This window comes from Sander lucioperca, chromosome 7 (assembly GCF_008315115.2).
Source record: "Sander lucioperca isolate FBNREF2018 chromosome 7, SLUC_FBN_1.2, whole genome shotgun sequence".
NCBI lineage: Eukaryota > Metazoa > Chordata > Actinopteri > Perciformes > Percidae > Sander > Sander lucioperca.
Genome location: NC_050179.1, coordinates 40464206 through 40481572, shown reverse-complemented (window position 1 = coordinate 40481572; position 17367 = coordinate 40464206). Strand labels below are relative to the sequence as shown.

Here is a 17367-nt window from a genome sequence, read left to right as displayed (position 1 = left end):
CCGGTTCAGCCGAGGACTGAGGAGTCGAAGAGCTATCAAATGAGGGCAATGAGATTCAGCCTATGATTCTAAAGTGCAGCCATGCTTATGGCTCTATAGCCCTATTTGCACAGGATTAGTATTACCTGGTGACCTCTAGTCATTTGTAATAATTACGGAGGTTGCCTCTGATCTTAATCCCGTGCGAATCAGCCATGTCTGTAATTTGTCAAGTAAAAATTTGTGTTCCATTCATAATCTGTAAAAAATAGTGGACGTAGCATCAGTGACGTCACCCATTGGCTTGTGGACTGCCGTTTAAAGCCTTGATTTTGGCGATACGGGCGTCAACATCTTGGTCTTTTGCAACTGGATGTGACGATTTTTGACGTGAGGGTGGAGCTGGGGAGGATGACGTTGTTCAAATGTTCCAATTAACTTTGATGAAGTGAAAACACAGTGAGAGGGTCAACGTTTAAGAAGAAAACACAGACAACACCCACAAACAAGTTCACAGCTATTTTAATGTACACACTGTCATGGATATGCATTGCTTAGCCTCTGTGATGATTGACGGGTCGGCGTGTAGCCACGCCCCTAAAGCATCCCCTGCTTTATCGTCTATTTTAAAATAAATGGGACCATAATGTACAAAATGAGCATCATGCTGTATTGAAGAAGACTTGAAAGTAGCGATTGAAGCCATAAACTCATTATGAAAATGTTTCTTGAGGTAATAAGTCAAGTGAAAAGTAGGGTTATTTCCCCCATAGACTTCTGTAGAAACAGACTTCTTTTTGCAACCAGTGGAGTCTCCCCCTGATGGAAATTAGATAGAATGCAGCTTTAAGGCACTTCTGCATTGGCTTCGCTTTTCAGGCCCGGAAGCTTCGTCCATTATTTTTACCGTCTGTGGTGCCAATCCACTTAGTGGATGTTGAGATATTTCACTTGTTTAAGTGAAAACTTTGATCTGCTAATAGCATTATCATTATATTTGATCCTCGAGGGACCATAAAAGCCTTCATAAACTTTCATGGCAATCCATTTGACAGTTGTAGAGATTTTTCAGCCTGGACCAAAGTGTTGCTGGGCCGACTGACAAATAACATATCACAAGGCTGTGTTGAGAAGCCCACTGGGTTACTTATTTTGATTTGTCATTGATTTGTCAACAAATCTACCTCCATAAACCATTTGATATGGTTACAAAACCCAAACATTCAAGATAATACCATAATAAGTGAACACAGACGCAAGATGGTGGCTTTTTAAGTAGCAAGAAATGGTACAGAAATGTAACAATTAGGTTTATGGTCATTCAGAAACAGTGTCACCATTAAATATTTTATCCATCAGAGAGCACTGGCAATTCTACACTATAAAATGTACCACTTCTCTAACTTCTTTAAAAAAAAAAAAAATCTAATGGTGCGTATCAAGATTGTTTGTTAATGTTAAAGAAAATACTATTGGTCAATATATCATTACCTGACTTCTTAAACTCTGAATATCAATATCAGTATTGGTGTCAAAAAGCCAGTATAGGTCATGCTAAAGTCTGATTGTTCAAATGTTTTTATATATGATTCAGGATCCTTGCAGTCTCATACTCTAAGAGAAGTCTTTTCTTATTGAAGCAAGGTTTGTAATCAGGGTCGCAATCAAGCGAGTCCTCAATGTCACTACTTGAAGAATGACTGGAGTAAAGAGTGTTCAGATCAAAAGAGGAATCTGCATCTTCTTCCTCATCCTCCCTCCTGTCCTCATCATTGTCATCATTGCCGACTTGTACCACAGGATCTACATTTCTGGTGGAGGATCTTCGTTTTGTCACTCTGTAACACTCCTGAGTGCTCAGTCTGTTGAGAGTCACATAGGGCTGTAGCAGCTTGGACTGCAGCAGCACAGCCTGACTTGGCAGGGATAACCTCAGCTGTGCTTTTAGGACTCTGCTGGTCTCAGAACTGACGGTCGGGCAATCAGAGTTGGAGGTAGAGCAGACGACAGTGGAGCATGGCAGGGTCTTTGATTGAAAAGGAGTGATGTGTATGTGAGGATGAGGTTTGATGGAGTTCTGAGGGACAACTTGGCAAGATAATTCAGTTGATAAAGGGATTTGGTTAGCAGCACAGACTGACGATAGAGTCCCTGATTGAGCAGTAGAGGTAGAACCTTCTGGAAACCCAGAGACATTGAAGTCACGTAAGGGCGAACTCGTCCTAAAGGTAGATGGGGCCTTTTTGAACTGCTCAGCCTGTGAATGTCTGGTGGTAGTACAAGCCCGTCGGAACTTTCTTGAAAGTTTGGGAAAAAAACGTTTGGTGGTTGGTGGTTGACAGCTGGTTGAGGTAGATGCATCATGAGATAAAGGAGCTGTTTTCACTTTGTACGTTGTGTTCGGGGGATTTGTTGGGGCCACAGTGTCTGGTTGGTCAAACATGAAGTCTTTCATTGTTCCTCGAGGTATGGTATTGTTCCTTGAGGCAGAGCGGTGTGGAGAAGTTAGTACCCGAGGACAGGAAGCAGAATCTGCCCTTTCGTTACTAGACATGGCGAAGTGATTTGGAGCTGCTTGATGGGGTTTAAAGGTAGGGTAGATCCTTCCGACAGAGGCAATGTCTATCAGCCTGACCACTGGCGACAACAGGACGGGCAGCTGAGTGTCTCTAGATGAAGAGGGCTGTGGTAGAAGTTCCGTTTGAGACGCATCACTTGCTGATCCAGGCTTCTGCTCATCTTCAGGGTTTGCTTGTTTAGATGCCTGAGCTGAGGTCTGTGAAGATGGATGCTGTTGGTCAGAGGGGCACAGGCTGAGGTCAGAGGGCGTAAGGTCTTGTGATGAAGTGGTGGACGAGGATGACTGAAACAGTGGGGGAGAGGAAGAAACATTGGCCTGAAGCAGCAGCTCTTCGGAGCACTCGTCGGGACACTCCTGCAGGATGCTCTTCACCCATCGTTGGTGTTTAGAGCAGAACTGAGGGGAGGAGGAAGCCTCCTGACCACCGTCATTGCTCCTCTGACTGATTTCCTCCTTTTCCTTGTCAATGCCGTCTTCCTCCATCCTCTTGACTACCTCACCATCCTCTTCTGTTTGTTGATGTCTGCTAACATCTGAAACATTGTCATTCTCCAACAAAAGAGGGTTGTCTTTGGACACAACTTGGTCAGCCGCCTCTCGTCCCTGAAAAACCTCTGGCTGTAACTGTGGGCGAGTCTTGGCTTCCAGTGACTTGAGGAGAGCCTTTGAAGAGCTGCCATACCGACCAGACTTTGAGAGTTGAGAGCTCTCCATTCCATTCGTTCCATTTGCAGAGGACTGAGAAATCCTGCCCGGATGACAGGAAGCAACATCTAAAAGGAACAGAAAGGTGATGCACTTTGATTAACAAATGCAGAGCTGCAAAGATTAATTGATTCATTGATTAGTTAGTTGTCAACTATTAAATTAATCGCCAGCCATTTTGATAATCGATTAATCGGTTTGAGTCATTTTCTATGAATTCTCTGATGCCACCTTCTTAAATGTGAACATTTTCTAGTTTCTTCACTCCTCTATGACAGTAAACTGAATATCTTTAAGATAAGTACCAACTTGGTACTCTAATTTAATTTCTGTTTGCTCACATGTTTTATGTCAAGCAATTTGCTCACATGTTCATATTTTACAGGAATTATCCAGACAATAATGCCCTCTGAGGTGTCCTTATATTGGAAAATAGGGGATGAGATGCCTTGTCCATTACGTTTCATTTCACATCATGTCATGGAATTACAGTACGTCCACTGAGTCCATCACTTTCTGTTTCTTTTAAAGTACTCAGTATGCAATCAAATGAAACTGCCATTAAAAACATTAAAAAACAGCAAAGATATGTTTTTTTTCTCTATACATACATAAGGTGAGCTTGCGTGTTATTTGTATTTCTTACCACAGTGCAGCAGTTTCTTTAGAGTTGTTGCTATGTTCGTGGAGTCAGAGGTAATGACTTCCAACAACAGCTTCTCCTCCTCAGTCGCAGGGTTTTCTTGCTTCAGTATCTAGTTCAAAAAATGCAATCAATGAGAAATTCATATCATGATATCAGAGACAATTCAAGTGGCGCTATGAAGCAATGTTTTGATGAGCGGGCCTCCAGAATATGTGTTTTGGTGAGAAACACTGAATGTAAAAATAACACTACAAGAAAACGTCCAGGGTACCTTAAATGTGTAGTAAGTGATGTTAATCCAATACACTTTTTGTCAAATTCAGTGAATATCTCCTCATAGTCACCTAGCTTTGTTTTGGGCAACACTTTTACCAACAGCAAGCACAGATTAAAGCGCACACTACCATATAGAACACACACCTTATCAATGTAGGTATCTCCTGGTAACACAGTCTCCAGCTGGTGTAGGTAGTGCAGCAGTCTGTCCTCTACTTTCTGGGCATAATGTTCACCATACTGCTCCTCTATCTGATTCTGAAAGAGAGCAAGCACTTAACATGTTACCTGGATACACCCCTCGATCAGACTTTCTGTAATTTGCATACAGTTTAGTACTTTGAGTTTAATTACACATTCCAAAATCTAGAAAGTAAAAGTCTCAAGGTTCAGTGTAATTAAAGTGGCCATATTATGCTCATTTCAGGTTCATAATTGTATTTTGAGGTTGTACCAGAATAGGTTTATGTGGTTTAATTTAAAAAAAAAAAAAAACACCATATTTTTGTTGTACTGCACATTGCTGCAGATCCTCTTTTCACCCTGTGTGTTCAGGTCTTAGCTACAGAGTGAGACATTGCACTTCTATCCCATCTTTGTTGGGAGGTGCACATGCTCAGTAGCTAGATAAGTATCACACATCAGCTAGCTGTTTGTTTCTACAACTTCAGTAGTACAAGGCAGGATTAGCCGGGAAACTTCTAAACAAGAAAAACGAAAACGCTGCAAAAAGCGAAAAAAAACAACAACTTTGAAATAAGACGGGAAAAGGCCAGAAAACAAATTAGACAAATGTTGAGGATGCAAAAATGTCCTTTTTTCTCTAGAAGCTAAGAATACTACTTTTTGTTGTTGCCAATTGTTCCCGACCTTTGACCTGGAATAAAAATCAGATGCGGACCTTTGAGTGATGTGTTTGAGACAGGGGTGATTCTAGGATCAGACCTTTAGGGGGTCTCAGCCCCTAATGAGAATGTGACACGGATACAGGGCCAGATGCACGCTTTTGTGCCCACTTCAGGCGTATTTGTTTTGCAATGTGCGCGTAAAAGCATGGCAAGGTATGTACGAACAGGCCGCACTGAGGTAAAAGCGCAGACTGCCTGTAGCGGGAACTGAAAATGGCAAATTGCACTTTTCTGTGTCATGCATATGCATTCATGGGAGGGTGAAGGGGAAAGTGGGAGTTTCCCATAAAGAGATGGGAGGAGAAGCGTAAATTGTGCCTAATTATGTATTCCGCGGTATGTACAAACACCGCCCATGAAAGCGCGCCTTTATTTTGCAGTGAAAATTCTCCACTTCTTAAAAGCAGGTGTAAACCAGGAAGCGGGTTTCCTGGCATATTCCTCCTGGTGAAATGGCAGCAGTAATCCGAGCAAGACGAAGACATAGGCCAAGGAGACGAGCTGAACAAGGATCACACTTTTTCAGTTGAGTGAACAGGAAATCATTAAGGGTTACAGATTAAGCAGCCATGCAATATTACAGTTACTGGAAGAAATCAAAGATGTCATAATTTCTCTGACTCAGCGTTCACATTCCATTCCAGCAGCTGTTAAACTCCTCGCTACATTACAAATATTGGCATCAGGATCATTTCAAACAGTCCTAGCATCAGCAGTGGGAATATCTCAGTCTGCACTCAGCCGTATCATAGCAACAGTACTTACCGCTTGGCTATAGCGCACTAGTCAATACATCCATTTCCTCACCACTAATGCCGAAATAACACGCATCAAGCAGGATTTCTTTGACATCACCCATTCAATTGCGCTTTTAAATGCGTGCAATTTACGGTATAGTGGGCGGAGAAAGGCGCCGATTCCCCGATGAACTGCAGGTTTGGTAAATACGACGTGAGCTGAAGTATCACAGCGTGCGCTTTCTGCGGGTTGGCCATGGCGCTGATAATTCTACTTTCGCAAATGTACGTACATCTGGCCCACAGTGCCTTGCAAAAGTATTATTTATCATTTTTTAATCCACAATGTTGCTCTCCATTTGTCTGTTTACCGTAGAGCTACAATTAGTCGACTAATTGATTAGTTAACTAATCACCAACTATTTTGATATCGATAACTCGTTTCTCATGCAAAAATGCTGTTTTCAGCCCCGCAAATATGGAGATTTCCTGCTGTTTTCTGTTTTATATCATATTCAACACTATATCTTTGGGTTTTGGACCGACAAAACAAGACATTTAAAGACATCACCTTGGTTTTTGAGAAACTTTCTTTTTTTTTTTTTACTATTTTCTGACATTTTATAGACCAAAAGATTACTCGATTAATCGAGAAACAACCAGCAAAATTAATCAATAATGAAAATAATCGTTAGTTGAAGCCCTAGTTTATGGTTTGGCCCAGTAAACTTTAATAAGCGCTAGAGGATTGTAATTCCACTCCAGCACCCTCTTAACAGTTCCCACAAAGTGTATAACTTACAGAGTTATAGAGTTTATAAGATGTGGTTGGCCATAAATGCAAAGCATGTATTACTCCTCATTAAATCACTTTTTGAGTACGGACTATGGACAGGCCTACATTTAAAATGGTGGAATGTGGATCAGCAGTGCACCCTGCTGGATAGCAAAGTTAGGGGCTGAGAGAGAAAACAGTGCTATGTTCAACACACTGGGAGACTACATGTAAGGGATAATGTAGAGGGAGGTGGTTGGTAGCGAATACAACCCCCACAGGGTGATCAGGACCCCGGCGCGAATCAGCCATATTCGACACAACCCCCTGAAAAGATCTGGTGTACAAGTCATCAAAAATGTAATTCATTTTGATGTGTGAAGTCTGCTTACTTTGTCTCAAAAACATGAAAAAGAAGGCTAGATTGACTATAATTAGTCCTTGTTTTGATTCCACCAGTATTATACAAAATAGGACTGGACGCCCTCAACTCACGTAATAACTTAGAAAACTGTAAAGGCTGGGTGCTGGATCCTAAATGTAGATAGAAATGGATAAAGGTACTAGGACAGCACTCCAATTAATGATTGGATTTTGGATCATCTTGGATAATCACTACAATAGAATTTCTACAATCCATTTGAAACAACTTTTTTAACCTAATCTTACTTGTAACCTAATCTCACTTACTTCTACTTAACGTTTTTATTTATTTCTTACTGTAGCTATGTCACTTTAACACTTATTGACTTTTCTTACTCTTATTTTACCTTGAATTTGACTGTGAGCAACTGCAACTAAATAATTTCCCTGAGGGGATCAATAAAGTATTCTGATTTTTATTGCCACACAACAGACTTTTCGGGAAGCGCCCTTCCTCAGTGTTCCAAACAGTTTTTCGGTTCCTTAAACTGAATAAACTAAAACAAACTGAAACTATACTATCAGGCCAAAAAACAAAAAATAAATAAAAATGGACTCATGAAAATGCATTTTCAAATCTTCTGATGCCCATTCCAGCCCCACTGTATGATGTTATACATCACCACATACTGAGGAAAAGTCAATGTCAACATGTCAAATGAAAATAGGGTCCTTTAAACTCATTCTGGCAGTTACTTCCACTGTTATTAGACAGTGTGGTGAAGTAAACTAACCTTAATATAATCTTCAAGTTTGTCCTTGTCCATAGCAAGGGCCTGTGCCAGAGCCTTGAAGTCCACATGGTTCTTCCTCATCAGGAACATTTCATGTTGGCTCTGTGCAAGACAAAAGGACACAACATCGGTAACCAATGAGTAAGCTTTCATATAAGCAGGAGTTAGGCACGGGCATCAACCAAAGGTCACTCTCTCGCCTCCAACTGGCTCAGAGTGCAGCAGCTGGGACGACATCCCATCACACCAATCCTGGCTTTGCTCCATTTGCTTCCCTGTTCATTTTAGAATTGATTTTAAGATTTTACGGATCCCTTTTATTTTATTTTTATTATTTATTTTATTGTTTATATTTATATGCCTATATATTTATTTAGTTTTGTCACGTTTTTTTCCTGTTTGAAATTTGTTTTTTTATTGATTTGGTCTTCTCACTACTATGTTTTGCGTCTCATATCTTCTTGTTTTTATTTACCCAATTTTGTCTTATTAATGTTTGGCTCCCCTGTTTTGGTTGTTTGTCACAGCATTTTGTAAACTCTTTTTAAAAAGGTGCTATATATATAAAGTTATTATAATAATAATAATAATAATAATAATAATAATAACAGAGCTGCCATACTTAACTGGATAATGCGGTGAATGATATCCTTTTTTGATTATAAAGCCCATAAAACGTAAATTGATTCAAATAGACATATCAGATTCTAAGAACTTTGAAATAATAGCTATACTGTATACATAACAATATCCAGGCAGCCATTTTAATTGTGTCCTCCAATATTCACTCCATTTAAATAAGTGACTGCTATTTATTCTAAAATATTATCACGTCAAAAAGTTCATATGCCCCGAGAAGATTTCAAAGACTTACAAATATAGAGAACAGATTGTTCCAAAGTTGGACACTTACACATTGATCCTGGTATTGAGGTAGTTTACTTGGGAAGAACTTGCTGATTTTAAACACAGTATCAACCATTCCTCGGCCCTCCCTGAGCATCCACATAATGACCTGGATGGAGACAATAAGAGAGAGAGAGAGAGAGAGAGAGAGAGAGGGAGATAAACAGAAAGTGTGAAACAGAAAAAAAATATATAGAAACACAGCCCAGTACAGCACAAGTATAAACTTCAGGTCACTTACGTAGGCTACGGAGAAAGCTCTGTCGAGCCTCCCCAGAACCATAAATCAAGCTTAAGTCAAATGAATGAAAGCTACCACCACTCATCTCCATACCATGGTCTTGAGGCCAAACATGATCTTCATGTGTTTGATGGGAGCCACCAGTCTGGGTAGAAGTCTGTAAGTTGCTTCCAGAAAGCCCATCACTCTCTCAAAGTGCTCCATGTCTCTGGTCTTCACGGTGGAATAGACCCGGGCAGAGGCAACACGCAGCCTCCAGGAATCTTCGAGGCTCAGAGGCTGGGAGTCCACATCGGGCCAGTTGGAAGGGTCCACAACTGTAAAGAACCAAAATAAAGCATGTCACATTCCCTCGGGATTTACTTTCATTGAAAATGTCAAAAGCAGTGTTTTCCCTAGGTTTGTGGAAGACTTAGTTGCACATACAGTGGTGCTCATAAGTTTATGAACCCATGCTAAAGTTAAGAGGAATAAAAAAATCATCTTTTGGAAATTGATCTTAATGCCTTAATTAAAAAAATGAGGAAAAATCCAACCTTTAAGGACACCAATTGTCTTTGTGAATGAATAATGTATCGTAAATAAATAAATGTTCTTCCTTAAAATACAGGGGGCATAAGTCAGTACACCCCTATGTTAAATACCCATAGAGGGAGGTAGATTATTATGTTTAAAGGCCAGTTATTTCATGGATCCAGGATACTATGCATCCTGATAAAGTTCCCTTGGCCCCCACATCATCACATACCCTTCACCATACCCCCACATAATCACATACCCTTCACCATACCCCACATCATCACATACCCTTCACCATACCCCCACATCATCACATACCCTTCACCATACCCCCACATCATCACATACCCCTCACCATACCCCCACATCATCACATACCCTTCACCATACCCCCACATCATCACATACCCTTCACCATACCCCCACATCATCACATACCCCTCACCATACCCCCACATCATCACATACCCCTCACCATACCCCCACATCATCACATACCCCTCACCATACCCCCACATCATCACATACCCTTCACCATACCCCCACATCATCACATACCCCTCACCATACCCCCACATCATCACATACCCCTCACCATACCTAGAGATCGGCATGGTTTTATGTCGGTTATCCTAATTTGGTCTGATTTGCATTGAGAGATGATTTTATGGAAAGTACCCCATGCCAATCTCTAGGTATGGTGAAGGGGATGTGATGATGTGGGGCTATTTTAATTCCAATTTTATTTTTTTTCCTAATTTTTTTAATTAAGGCATTAAGATCAATTTCCAAAAGATGATTTTTTTATTCCTCTGTTTAGTCAACTTTAGCATGGCTTCATAAACTTATGAGCAGCACTGTATTGGCCGGGGGGCGGGGGGGGGGGGGGATCGAATTAAATTATTTTTAGGCACCGACTAGTCTCGCATTGCCTGACCATATTTGAAATGGTGAGTTCGATCTTCATCTGCACTTCTACTAAATTCGCGACTGTTTGCAATCATTTAAATTATGCAAAATTACTATAATAATTTAACTATAACGTTAATAATTAAGCCTTATACTAATACACGTAATAGATAAGTTAACTGGGTATAGTAATATAATAAACCAACCTTCCTGTATATCGATCATCTGGTGAGCCCAGACATACTCTATGATCCACAGCGGGAACTTTGAGAAACCCTCCAAACACTGCTCGGCAGCAGGCTGCGGCTCCACTCCTTCCATCAGATGCTCGGTGTACTAGACCGCTGGGGAAAGCACCGGCTATCAGCCCGCTCCTCCTTTTTGAACTCCCATTCATGAATGGGCTGCCAAACACACAGCTGGACATGTACCGGCAAGTTACGGAGTTAAGTGTTGAACACTCCCAGTTCTGGGACCGTTTGGTTTGTAACAGGTCGTTTCGTTTTGAAAAATGTTACAAATTACTTCCTTGTCGAACTGACTGACCTTCAAAATAAAGTTTTGTAAAGGAACTGTGCTCTGATAACTACGTACACAACACGTGTAGACTTTTATTGCGAAGTTTACGTTGTTGACCTGGAACTAGTTAGACAGAGCCGTGAACGTCTCTTCCCCCGCTTCTTTCACCTTCAATCCTGAATATTTGGTTCTTTTCAGTTAGCATGAAGGCGCACACATTAGCGTAAGGTAACGGAACTCTGCAACGTCTTTAAATGTGCAACTACTACGCTTAGTAGCTACGCTAAGTAGCTAGTAGCGTATTCCAACATGCTAACGACTGTGGGATTGAGCGGTTGTTGAATAATGCGCGTATGCAGTATGCTACGAAATAGCACCTGCGTATCCCGTCGGCGGTGTTTGCCATTGATATCCATATGTATGATTGCCAAAAGTAAGGAGGAAGCGCTCCGCTTATATATATATCCTGAATATTTGATATATATATATATATGACACTGTGGAAATGGAAGGACTATGTAGCTGCAGTAATTCAAATGTATTAGTATATTTTTTTTCTTGGGGCATTTCCGCCTTTAATGGATAAGAGGGGGGGGGGGGGGGGCGTGCAGTAAACCGTCACAGGTCGGACTCGATCTCTTGGATTTCTGCATACAATAATATTTTACAGGTGTATTATTTGTCTTTCCACATACTTTTGGATAGGGCTGCAACTAACGCGTGTTGTAATTGATATCGATAATATTAATTGCTTAGTTGTTTGGTCTATAAAATGTTAGAAAATTGTGAAAAATGTCCATCAGACGTCCTCAAATGTCTTGTTTTGTCCACAACTCAAAGATATTCAGTTTACTGTCACAGAAGAGAGAAGAAACTAGAAAACATTAACATCTAAAAAGCTGGAATCAGAGATTTTTTTATCATAATAGTTGGGGATTCATTTAAAAATCGACAACTAATGGATTCATCTTTGCAGCTCAGTTTTGGACACATAGTGTATCAAGCGTTGGGGCAAGATTGGGCCTGAACAAATATGCCATTGTCATCAAAGCAGGGATCTCATAAAATCTCAAAATGTGGCACTGGGTCTTCACGCCACAGGGTTAAGAATTTAACTAAATGTCCTTCTTTTGTATAATTTTTCTTACAGCGCCGTGGGTCACCCCGCTTTCATGTGATACGTCATCCCACCTTCAACTCTACCATGACCGCAAAATCGTGTGTGTTCCTGCTCCAGCGCTCCAGGATGGGGTTCAGACTTTGTGCGTCCAAAGCGCCCCGCTGCAGTGCCGGGCCGAGATTAACAACAGTGACTCCCACCTGTCCTCCAAACATCTCACCCCGGTCGCCTGAACCCTGCAGTCGCTCTTACTCCAGCAGCATCAAGGTGCGCCCCTATCTTCAGTACATGAAACGCAAGATCATACCCCCCCCCTGTCCTCCATACAGTCATGTGTGCCAGGTAGGCGACCCCGTGCTGCGTTCACATGCGGCCGCTGTTGACCCTGCGTCGATAACAGATCCTGAGATCCAACAGGTCATCAACACTTTGGTGAAAGTGATGCGGAAACTTGAGTGCGTGGGACTGAGTGCGCCTCAGATTGGGGTGCCACTCCGCATCCTGGCCCTGGAATATCCCGAGAAGCTGCTGAAAGAGAGTTTGCCTGCATCGAGGGAGGCCCGTGGTCTTTCCGTCCAGCCCCTGAGGATCTTTGTCAATCCCCAGCTGAGGGTCCTCGATGGACGGCCCGTGCTCTTTCAGGAAGCCTGTGAGAGCATCTCAGGCTTCTCAGCCACAGTTTCACGCTACCTGTCTGTGGAAGTGTCTGGTATGGATGTTATAGCTTAATCCTGTGTTTTTGTGGCTTTTAAATTATTTTCACAAACAGACGCCAGCCACCACGTCACTCCTGTTTACTGATAGCTAGCGTTTACCTCAGGCTAATTTATTAGCTAGTAAGTGGCGATTTTATTACAAGCAGGTAACGGAGTCTCAGTTCACCGTCCGGGAGCCTCTGACACACTGACAGCTGTAGGCTTGTACCGGTTAATGTTCTGTGCATTGTCGGACACATACAGCAACTTTCCTGAAACCGCTTGCGAGACTGACAAGTCCACAGCGGCGTTTATGTCCGAGCCTGTCTCCACCGCCTCCACCTGCAGGTTGTCAACTGCGTGGTTTGGAATGAAAGGGAGAAAACCGGACGCCGAGTAACAAGGCGGATATCGCTCATATACGTCTTCTTTTTTTGACGGCGCCTTACGCTAAGGAACCGAGAGTGGTCCTCCAGTCTCTTTGGTAGAGAGAGAGAGAGAGAGAGAGAGAGAGAGAGAGAGAGAGAGAGAGAGAGAGAGAGAGAGAGAGAGAGAGAGAGAGAGGGAAAACAAACAAGCATGCAAATGGAAATTATCGCGACCGGAAAAATTATCGAGCTAATTTTTTTTATCGTGCAATTAATTGATTTATTGACTATCGCGACAGGCCTAAGCAAGGTCACTTATTAATGTTATTATTAAGGTTAATGTTGGCGCACATTTGTTCCTTTGTTTGGTCGGTAATTAACACGTGGTTAGGTGTATGATAACGTGGTAAGACTAAAAGATGAACTATTATTTTGTTTGATTAGTTTTTATTAATTTAAAATAAACGGATTGTCATATCCAACTTTAAGTTTGAACTCTTGGACAACAAGTTATTGATTGGCAATTGTTTGTTCAAAAACACCCATCTACACCGATGTCACGCGTTAATTACCGACCAAACAAAGGAAAATATGTGCGCCAACACTTCCCGTTGTACAACACATCATAATAGTGGTCATAATATGTGCAGTAAGGGTAAGCAGACTTATCAACATAACATCCGGATTAAAAAAAACAATAAAAATGTACATGTGTGTGTTAAGGATAAAAGCAGCATTTCAGGGGTTGGGCTGGCTTGCCATTCAGGGCTTTGATGGACAGGGGGACAAGGGAGTTCTTAAAGCAGTTGAGTCTGCACTGGGGGACTCTGAAACGTCTGCCTGAAGGGAGAAGCTGGTACTCAGGGTGGAGGACATGGTTGGGGTCTGTAATTATCTCCAGAGTGTGGGATCTTGTCTACTCCCATGATTTTCATGATTTTTTTCTGTTAGCCAGGTAATCTGGGCTTTCAGCTGAACGCACATTAGTTTCATTGTCTCTGATTAGCAGATACATCAAAGGGCAATTTCTGATGCATTTCTGTATTTTGTTCTTGTCCCTCTGCATGCTCACCCTGCAGGCCTGAATGAGAAGGGTGAAGCGGTCACGTGGCAGGCCAGTGGCTGGCCAGCTCGTATCCTCCAGCACGAGATGGACCACCTGGAGGGGGTCCTCTACATTGACCGTATGGACAGCAAGACCTTCATCAACATCAACTGGCAGGCGCACAATGAATAGAAGATCCTTTGGGCAGAGCATACACATTTACATAAGAATCTCTAAATCTGATGACATGCAATGATTTGATTTAAGTTGTAACTCCGATCAGCCTACATTGTCTTGATGAAAGCTTCTACATTTGCTGTTTTGAGCACATGGTGTCTGCTTAATCTTTCATGTGAAAATTCTTGTGACTTGCAGAAAGTGATACATTTTGGTTTATGGTTCTGGTTGGAATAAGAACTAGAAGTCAGGATCATTGTGAACTGCTTCAACTGAAAATCCATCACTGGAAGTGAAGTTTCTGGGATTGGCAGAAGCTGCAGGGCCCAAACCCCAAAGCAATGATGTTGCAGTATGTCACATTAAAGTGCAAGCCAATAGAGCCATGTTCTGTAGCCTTCAGGTCTATGTTTAATCAATAAAGAGGCTGATATGTTCATTATAAAAAGAGTAGAATCATAAACGTCTGCCACCATCCCAAAGAATAAATACAACTAAAATGGAGCAAAGGAGATTACCTATTTTTCTCAATGACTTCCTTTTGTTCAACTTGTAAAACTGATCATTCTACTGATTTTACATGTGAATGGAGAAATGGATGGAGCATGAACCTAATCAAGTTTGGACATGGGGACATGGGACATGAGCAGGCATGATCCAGGAGAAACATAAGTAACAGCTGAAAGATTATTTATTTATATATATATAATTTTTAGATTTTCATGGATCTGTCTTTATGCTTAGGACATTTAAACTGTTTATGTGTTATTGTGAGTTGAGTGAAAGTCTGCATTATATTGCAAGAGCAAGTAAAGGGAGGATGACACCACAACATCACAATGTTCTGAAACGGTTCAGTAGTCTGGTCAGGTTTTCACCTTTCTGCACATTTATTTTTTTAGCATGGCATTTCCAAAACACTAAATGTTTTAATACTAAATGAAAATTATGGGACAGTTTGGCCTTGGGCCACACAGAAACCCATTAAATTATCCAACTACTGTTCTGTCATCCAGCTTAAAAAGGCCATTTTTACTAGAAAGCTAAAATTTTGATAAATAGGTCAAATGCATACATCATTACATTGCCACCCCTTGTGTTTAAAAGAAAGCAAAATAAAAACATTAAACACAGACACAAAGTGTATTGACCTTTTTTTTTTACTTCAGTCTGTGTGCAAGCAACACATACAGATGAAAACAAACTTCCTTGTGCTTCACACTAAATTACATTTAAGTGAACCAAGAGCACAAACTGTAATCACAACTTACACGTCTCAACAATACATAACATGTTCATAATGCTGGTAATGGTAAATATGGCCACGTACAGAATAACTAGAGGCAGGTTCAGCCCAGACAAAACGTAGCAAAACTTTTTGTTAACTGAAAAAGGGGATGCGTTGAGCACCCTGCTGTGTGCTTAGTGCACTGACTTTTTATTACGAGTTTACATACACGTCGTAGCTGATTGGGTAACATCTCTGACACACCCACAAAATGAGAGAAGACGTACCTCAAAGCTTGTTGCACTTTCCTTTAACCTGGAAGCAGTAGCAAGATGGTGCACACCGTCTTGAGACTGAACGTGCCCATGATGACAGTGATCAGAGTCTCAGAAAGGAGGACCAAAATAGAAAAATTGGAGCACACTCAATACTGCATTTCAGTAGTGTCAAGGCAACATTTGAATTTAGATATATTTCACTTGATTTAAAAAAAAAAAAAAAAAAAAAGGGGATTTCTGTTTCCAGTAGGCAGATTTAAGGCACTGTGATTTTGCTACCTGTGCCTCATTAGTGCAATACCTTTCAAATACAAATCACACAGAAGACGACTGGTCAAAAGTTTGGCCACAGGCGCACACAACAGGATTTCTGTACCAACAATCTCTACAATACTCGTTTCCACAATATCTGCACAGAACCAGAGGCTTTCTGAAGCAGGCCCTCCCACAGGAGCACACTCCCAGTAGCTTGATCATGTGGTGATTTTGGCAGAAGTCTATCTCTCTGCAGGAACCAGAGTGGAAGACGCCGCAGCTGAGACACAGGACCTGGGGATCCAGCTGGGCGAGGTCGCAGCAGCCATGGTAGCTGATTGGATGACGAGATGGAAGTATTGACTTAGGATCATCACACAGAGATAGGGAGGACATTGCTGCCCTGCTGCTGGTGAGAGATGGCGATGCGCTCATATCACTCACCCTGAGGCTCCCATCCTGTGGCGACAATTCTTTCATCTCTTCGGTCGTATTGTCATGGTAGGGACGAACGCAGTGGGCCATGTAGCAAGTCTGAAACAAGGCACAGGTAATGTTGTGCAAGGCATTGCATTCAACACAGACGTAAAGACAAAGAGGAGAAGACTGGAGACAGCTGCAAAGGTGGTCGGCTTCAGCCTCGCTCCTGCAAAGCCCCATTGCTTCTCCCTGCAGACTGCGTGAATGTGAGTCTGCTTCGTCAAACCTAGACTCCTCCCAGGAACGTCTGCCTTGCCGCCCACTGGCCGAGGAGCTTCTGGTAATCACCGATTCCAGTGGCGAAGTCTTAGCCAGCTGGCAGTTGAGTGTAGAGATGCATATGTTGTCTCTAGCGGAGAGGGCACTGGATGAGGAGGACAAGGACCTGACTCCGTTGCTGTGTGTTTTGGCAGCAGAGGGTGATGCGCTGCTTGGAGTCACCCAGGTTAAAGAGCGGGGACTCTCATCATCATTACCAACCGCCTCCCTCTGCCCCCCATTAACATGCTCGTCAGTGTACAGATCTACTTCTCCATCAAACGGCTCCATCAGTGGCTGGTTGACATCCAGAGTCTTCTTGGTGTTGTCCAGGGCCACCTGTTGACATGCATGGACAATCAATTCTCAACTATTTAAATGTATTTCCTGTTTACTAGGATTAGATCCTGTTGATGCTGTGTTCAGTGCATTCTGCTGTTCTCAAACAGTGGTGTGGGGCTAAGTATCAAACCTCAATCCTTGTTTTGGTACCGACTGAAATGTGGCCACAGCAGTGAGATCTTAAAACTGTCTAATACTGAAAGATTGCAACGAGTGTGACTTAGGGCTGGGTATGTCAAACAATACCCTGGGAGAATAGGGGC

General features: G+C 42.0%; 4 protein-coding genes across 10 annotated transcripts in view; 2 read left to right on the top strand and 2 right to left on the bottom strand.

The window, feature by feature from the left end:
• Positions 1 to 799: 799 nt before the first annotated feature.
• LOC116040140 lies at positions 800 to 10952 on the bottom strand. Its single transcript, XM_031285377.2, has 7 exons — positions 10546 to 10952; positions 9005 to 9228; positions 8678 to 8779; positions 7765 to 7866; positions 4332 to 4445; positions 3912 to 4020; positions 800 to 3333 (listed from the first exon to the last, which is right to left on the bottom strand). Exons 1-7 carry the CDS (start codon positions 10658 to 10660, stop codon positions 1559 to 1561), a joined length of 2541 nt encoding a protein of 846 aa, XP_031141237.1. The 5' UTR covers positions 10661 to 10952; the 3' UTR covers positions 800 to 1558.
• Positions 3038 to 17367, top strand: part of si:dkey-238o13.4 (uncharacterized protein LOC560780 homolog) — a 26922-nt gene continuing 12592 nt past the window's right edge. Inside the window, exon 1 of the mRNA XM_036002981.1 lies at positions 3038 to 3047. The gene's annotated coding sequence lies outside the window, so the exon portion shown is untranslated. The remainder of the gene's footprint in view (positions 3048 to 17367) is intronic.
• On the top strand, positions 10963 to 14726 carry pdf (peptide deformylase, mitochondrial). Of its 2 annotated transcripts, none has more exons than XM_031285382.2 (3): positions 10963 to 11086; positions 12009 to 12687; positions 14121 to 14726. In XM_031285382.2, the coding sequence occupies exons 2-3, from the start codon at positions 12063 to 12065 to the stop codon at positions 14276 to 14278; spliced, it is 783 nt and encodes a 260-aa protein (XP_031141242.2). In that variant the 5' UTR covers positions 10963 to 11086; positions 12009 to 12062; the 3' UTR covers positions 14279 to 14726. The 2 variants fall into 2 exon arrangements, with proteins under 2 accessions (XP_031141242.2, XP_031141243.2); XM_031285383.2 differs by having other exon boundaries at positions 10969 to 11081.
• spata2l (spermatogenesis associated 2-like) overlaps positions 15406 to 17367 on the bottom strand; it is a 5549-nt gene continuing 3587 nt past the window's right edge. For all 6 annotated transcript variants that reach the window (XM_031285378.2, XM_031285380.2, XM_031285381.2 and 3 more), the window contains exon 4: positions 15406 to 17101. In XM_031285378.2, the coding sequence (XP_031141238.1) occupies positions 16085 to 17101 (1017 nt within the window). In that variant the 3' untranslated portion in view covers positions 15406 to 16084. The remainder of the gene's footprint in view (positions 17102 to 17367) is intronic.

Excerpts from the sequence above, each read along its gene's own strand:
- LOC116040140 (XM_031285377.2), bottom strand. The coding sequence starts at position 10,660 with ATGGAAGGAGTGGAGCCGCAGCCTGCTGCCGAGCAGTGTTTGGAGGGT. Across the intron at positions 8,780-9,004 it reads TGTTTGGCCTCAAGACCATG|GTCATTATGTGGATGCTCAG; the intron begins GTATGGAGATGA and ends GTCTCCATCCAG. Across the intron at positions 4,446-7,764 it reads AACTTGAAGATTATATTAAG|AATCAGATAGAGGAGCAGTA; the intron begins GTTAGTTTACTT and ends GCTCTCTTTCAG.
- pdf (XM_031285382.2), top strand. The coding sequence starts at position 12,063 with ATGACCGCAAAATCGTGTGTGTTCCTGCTCCAGCGCTCCAGGATGGGG. Across the intron at positions 12,688-14,120 it reads CCTGTCTGTGGAAGTGTCTG|GCCTGAATGAGAAGGGTGAA; the intron begins GTATGGATGTTA and ends CTCACCCTGCAG.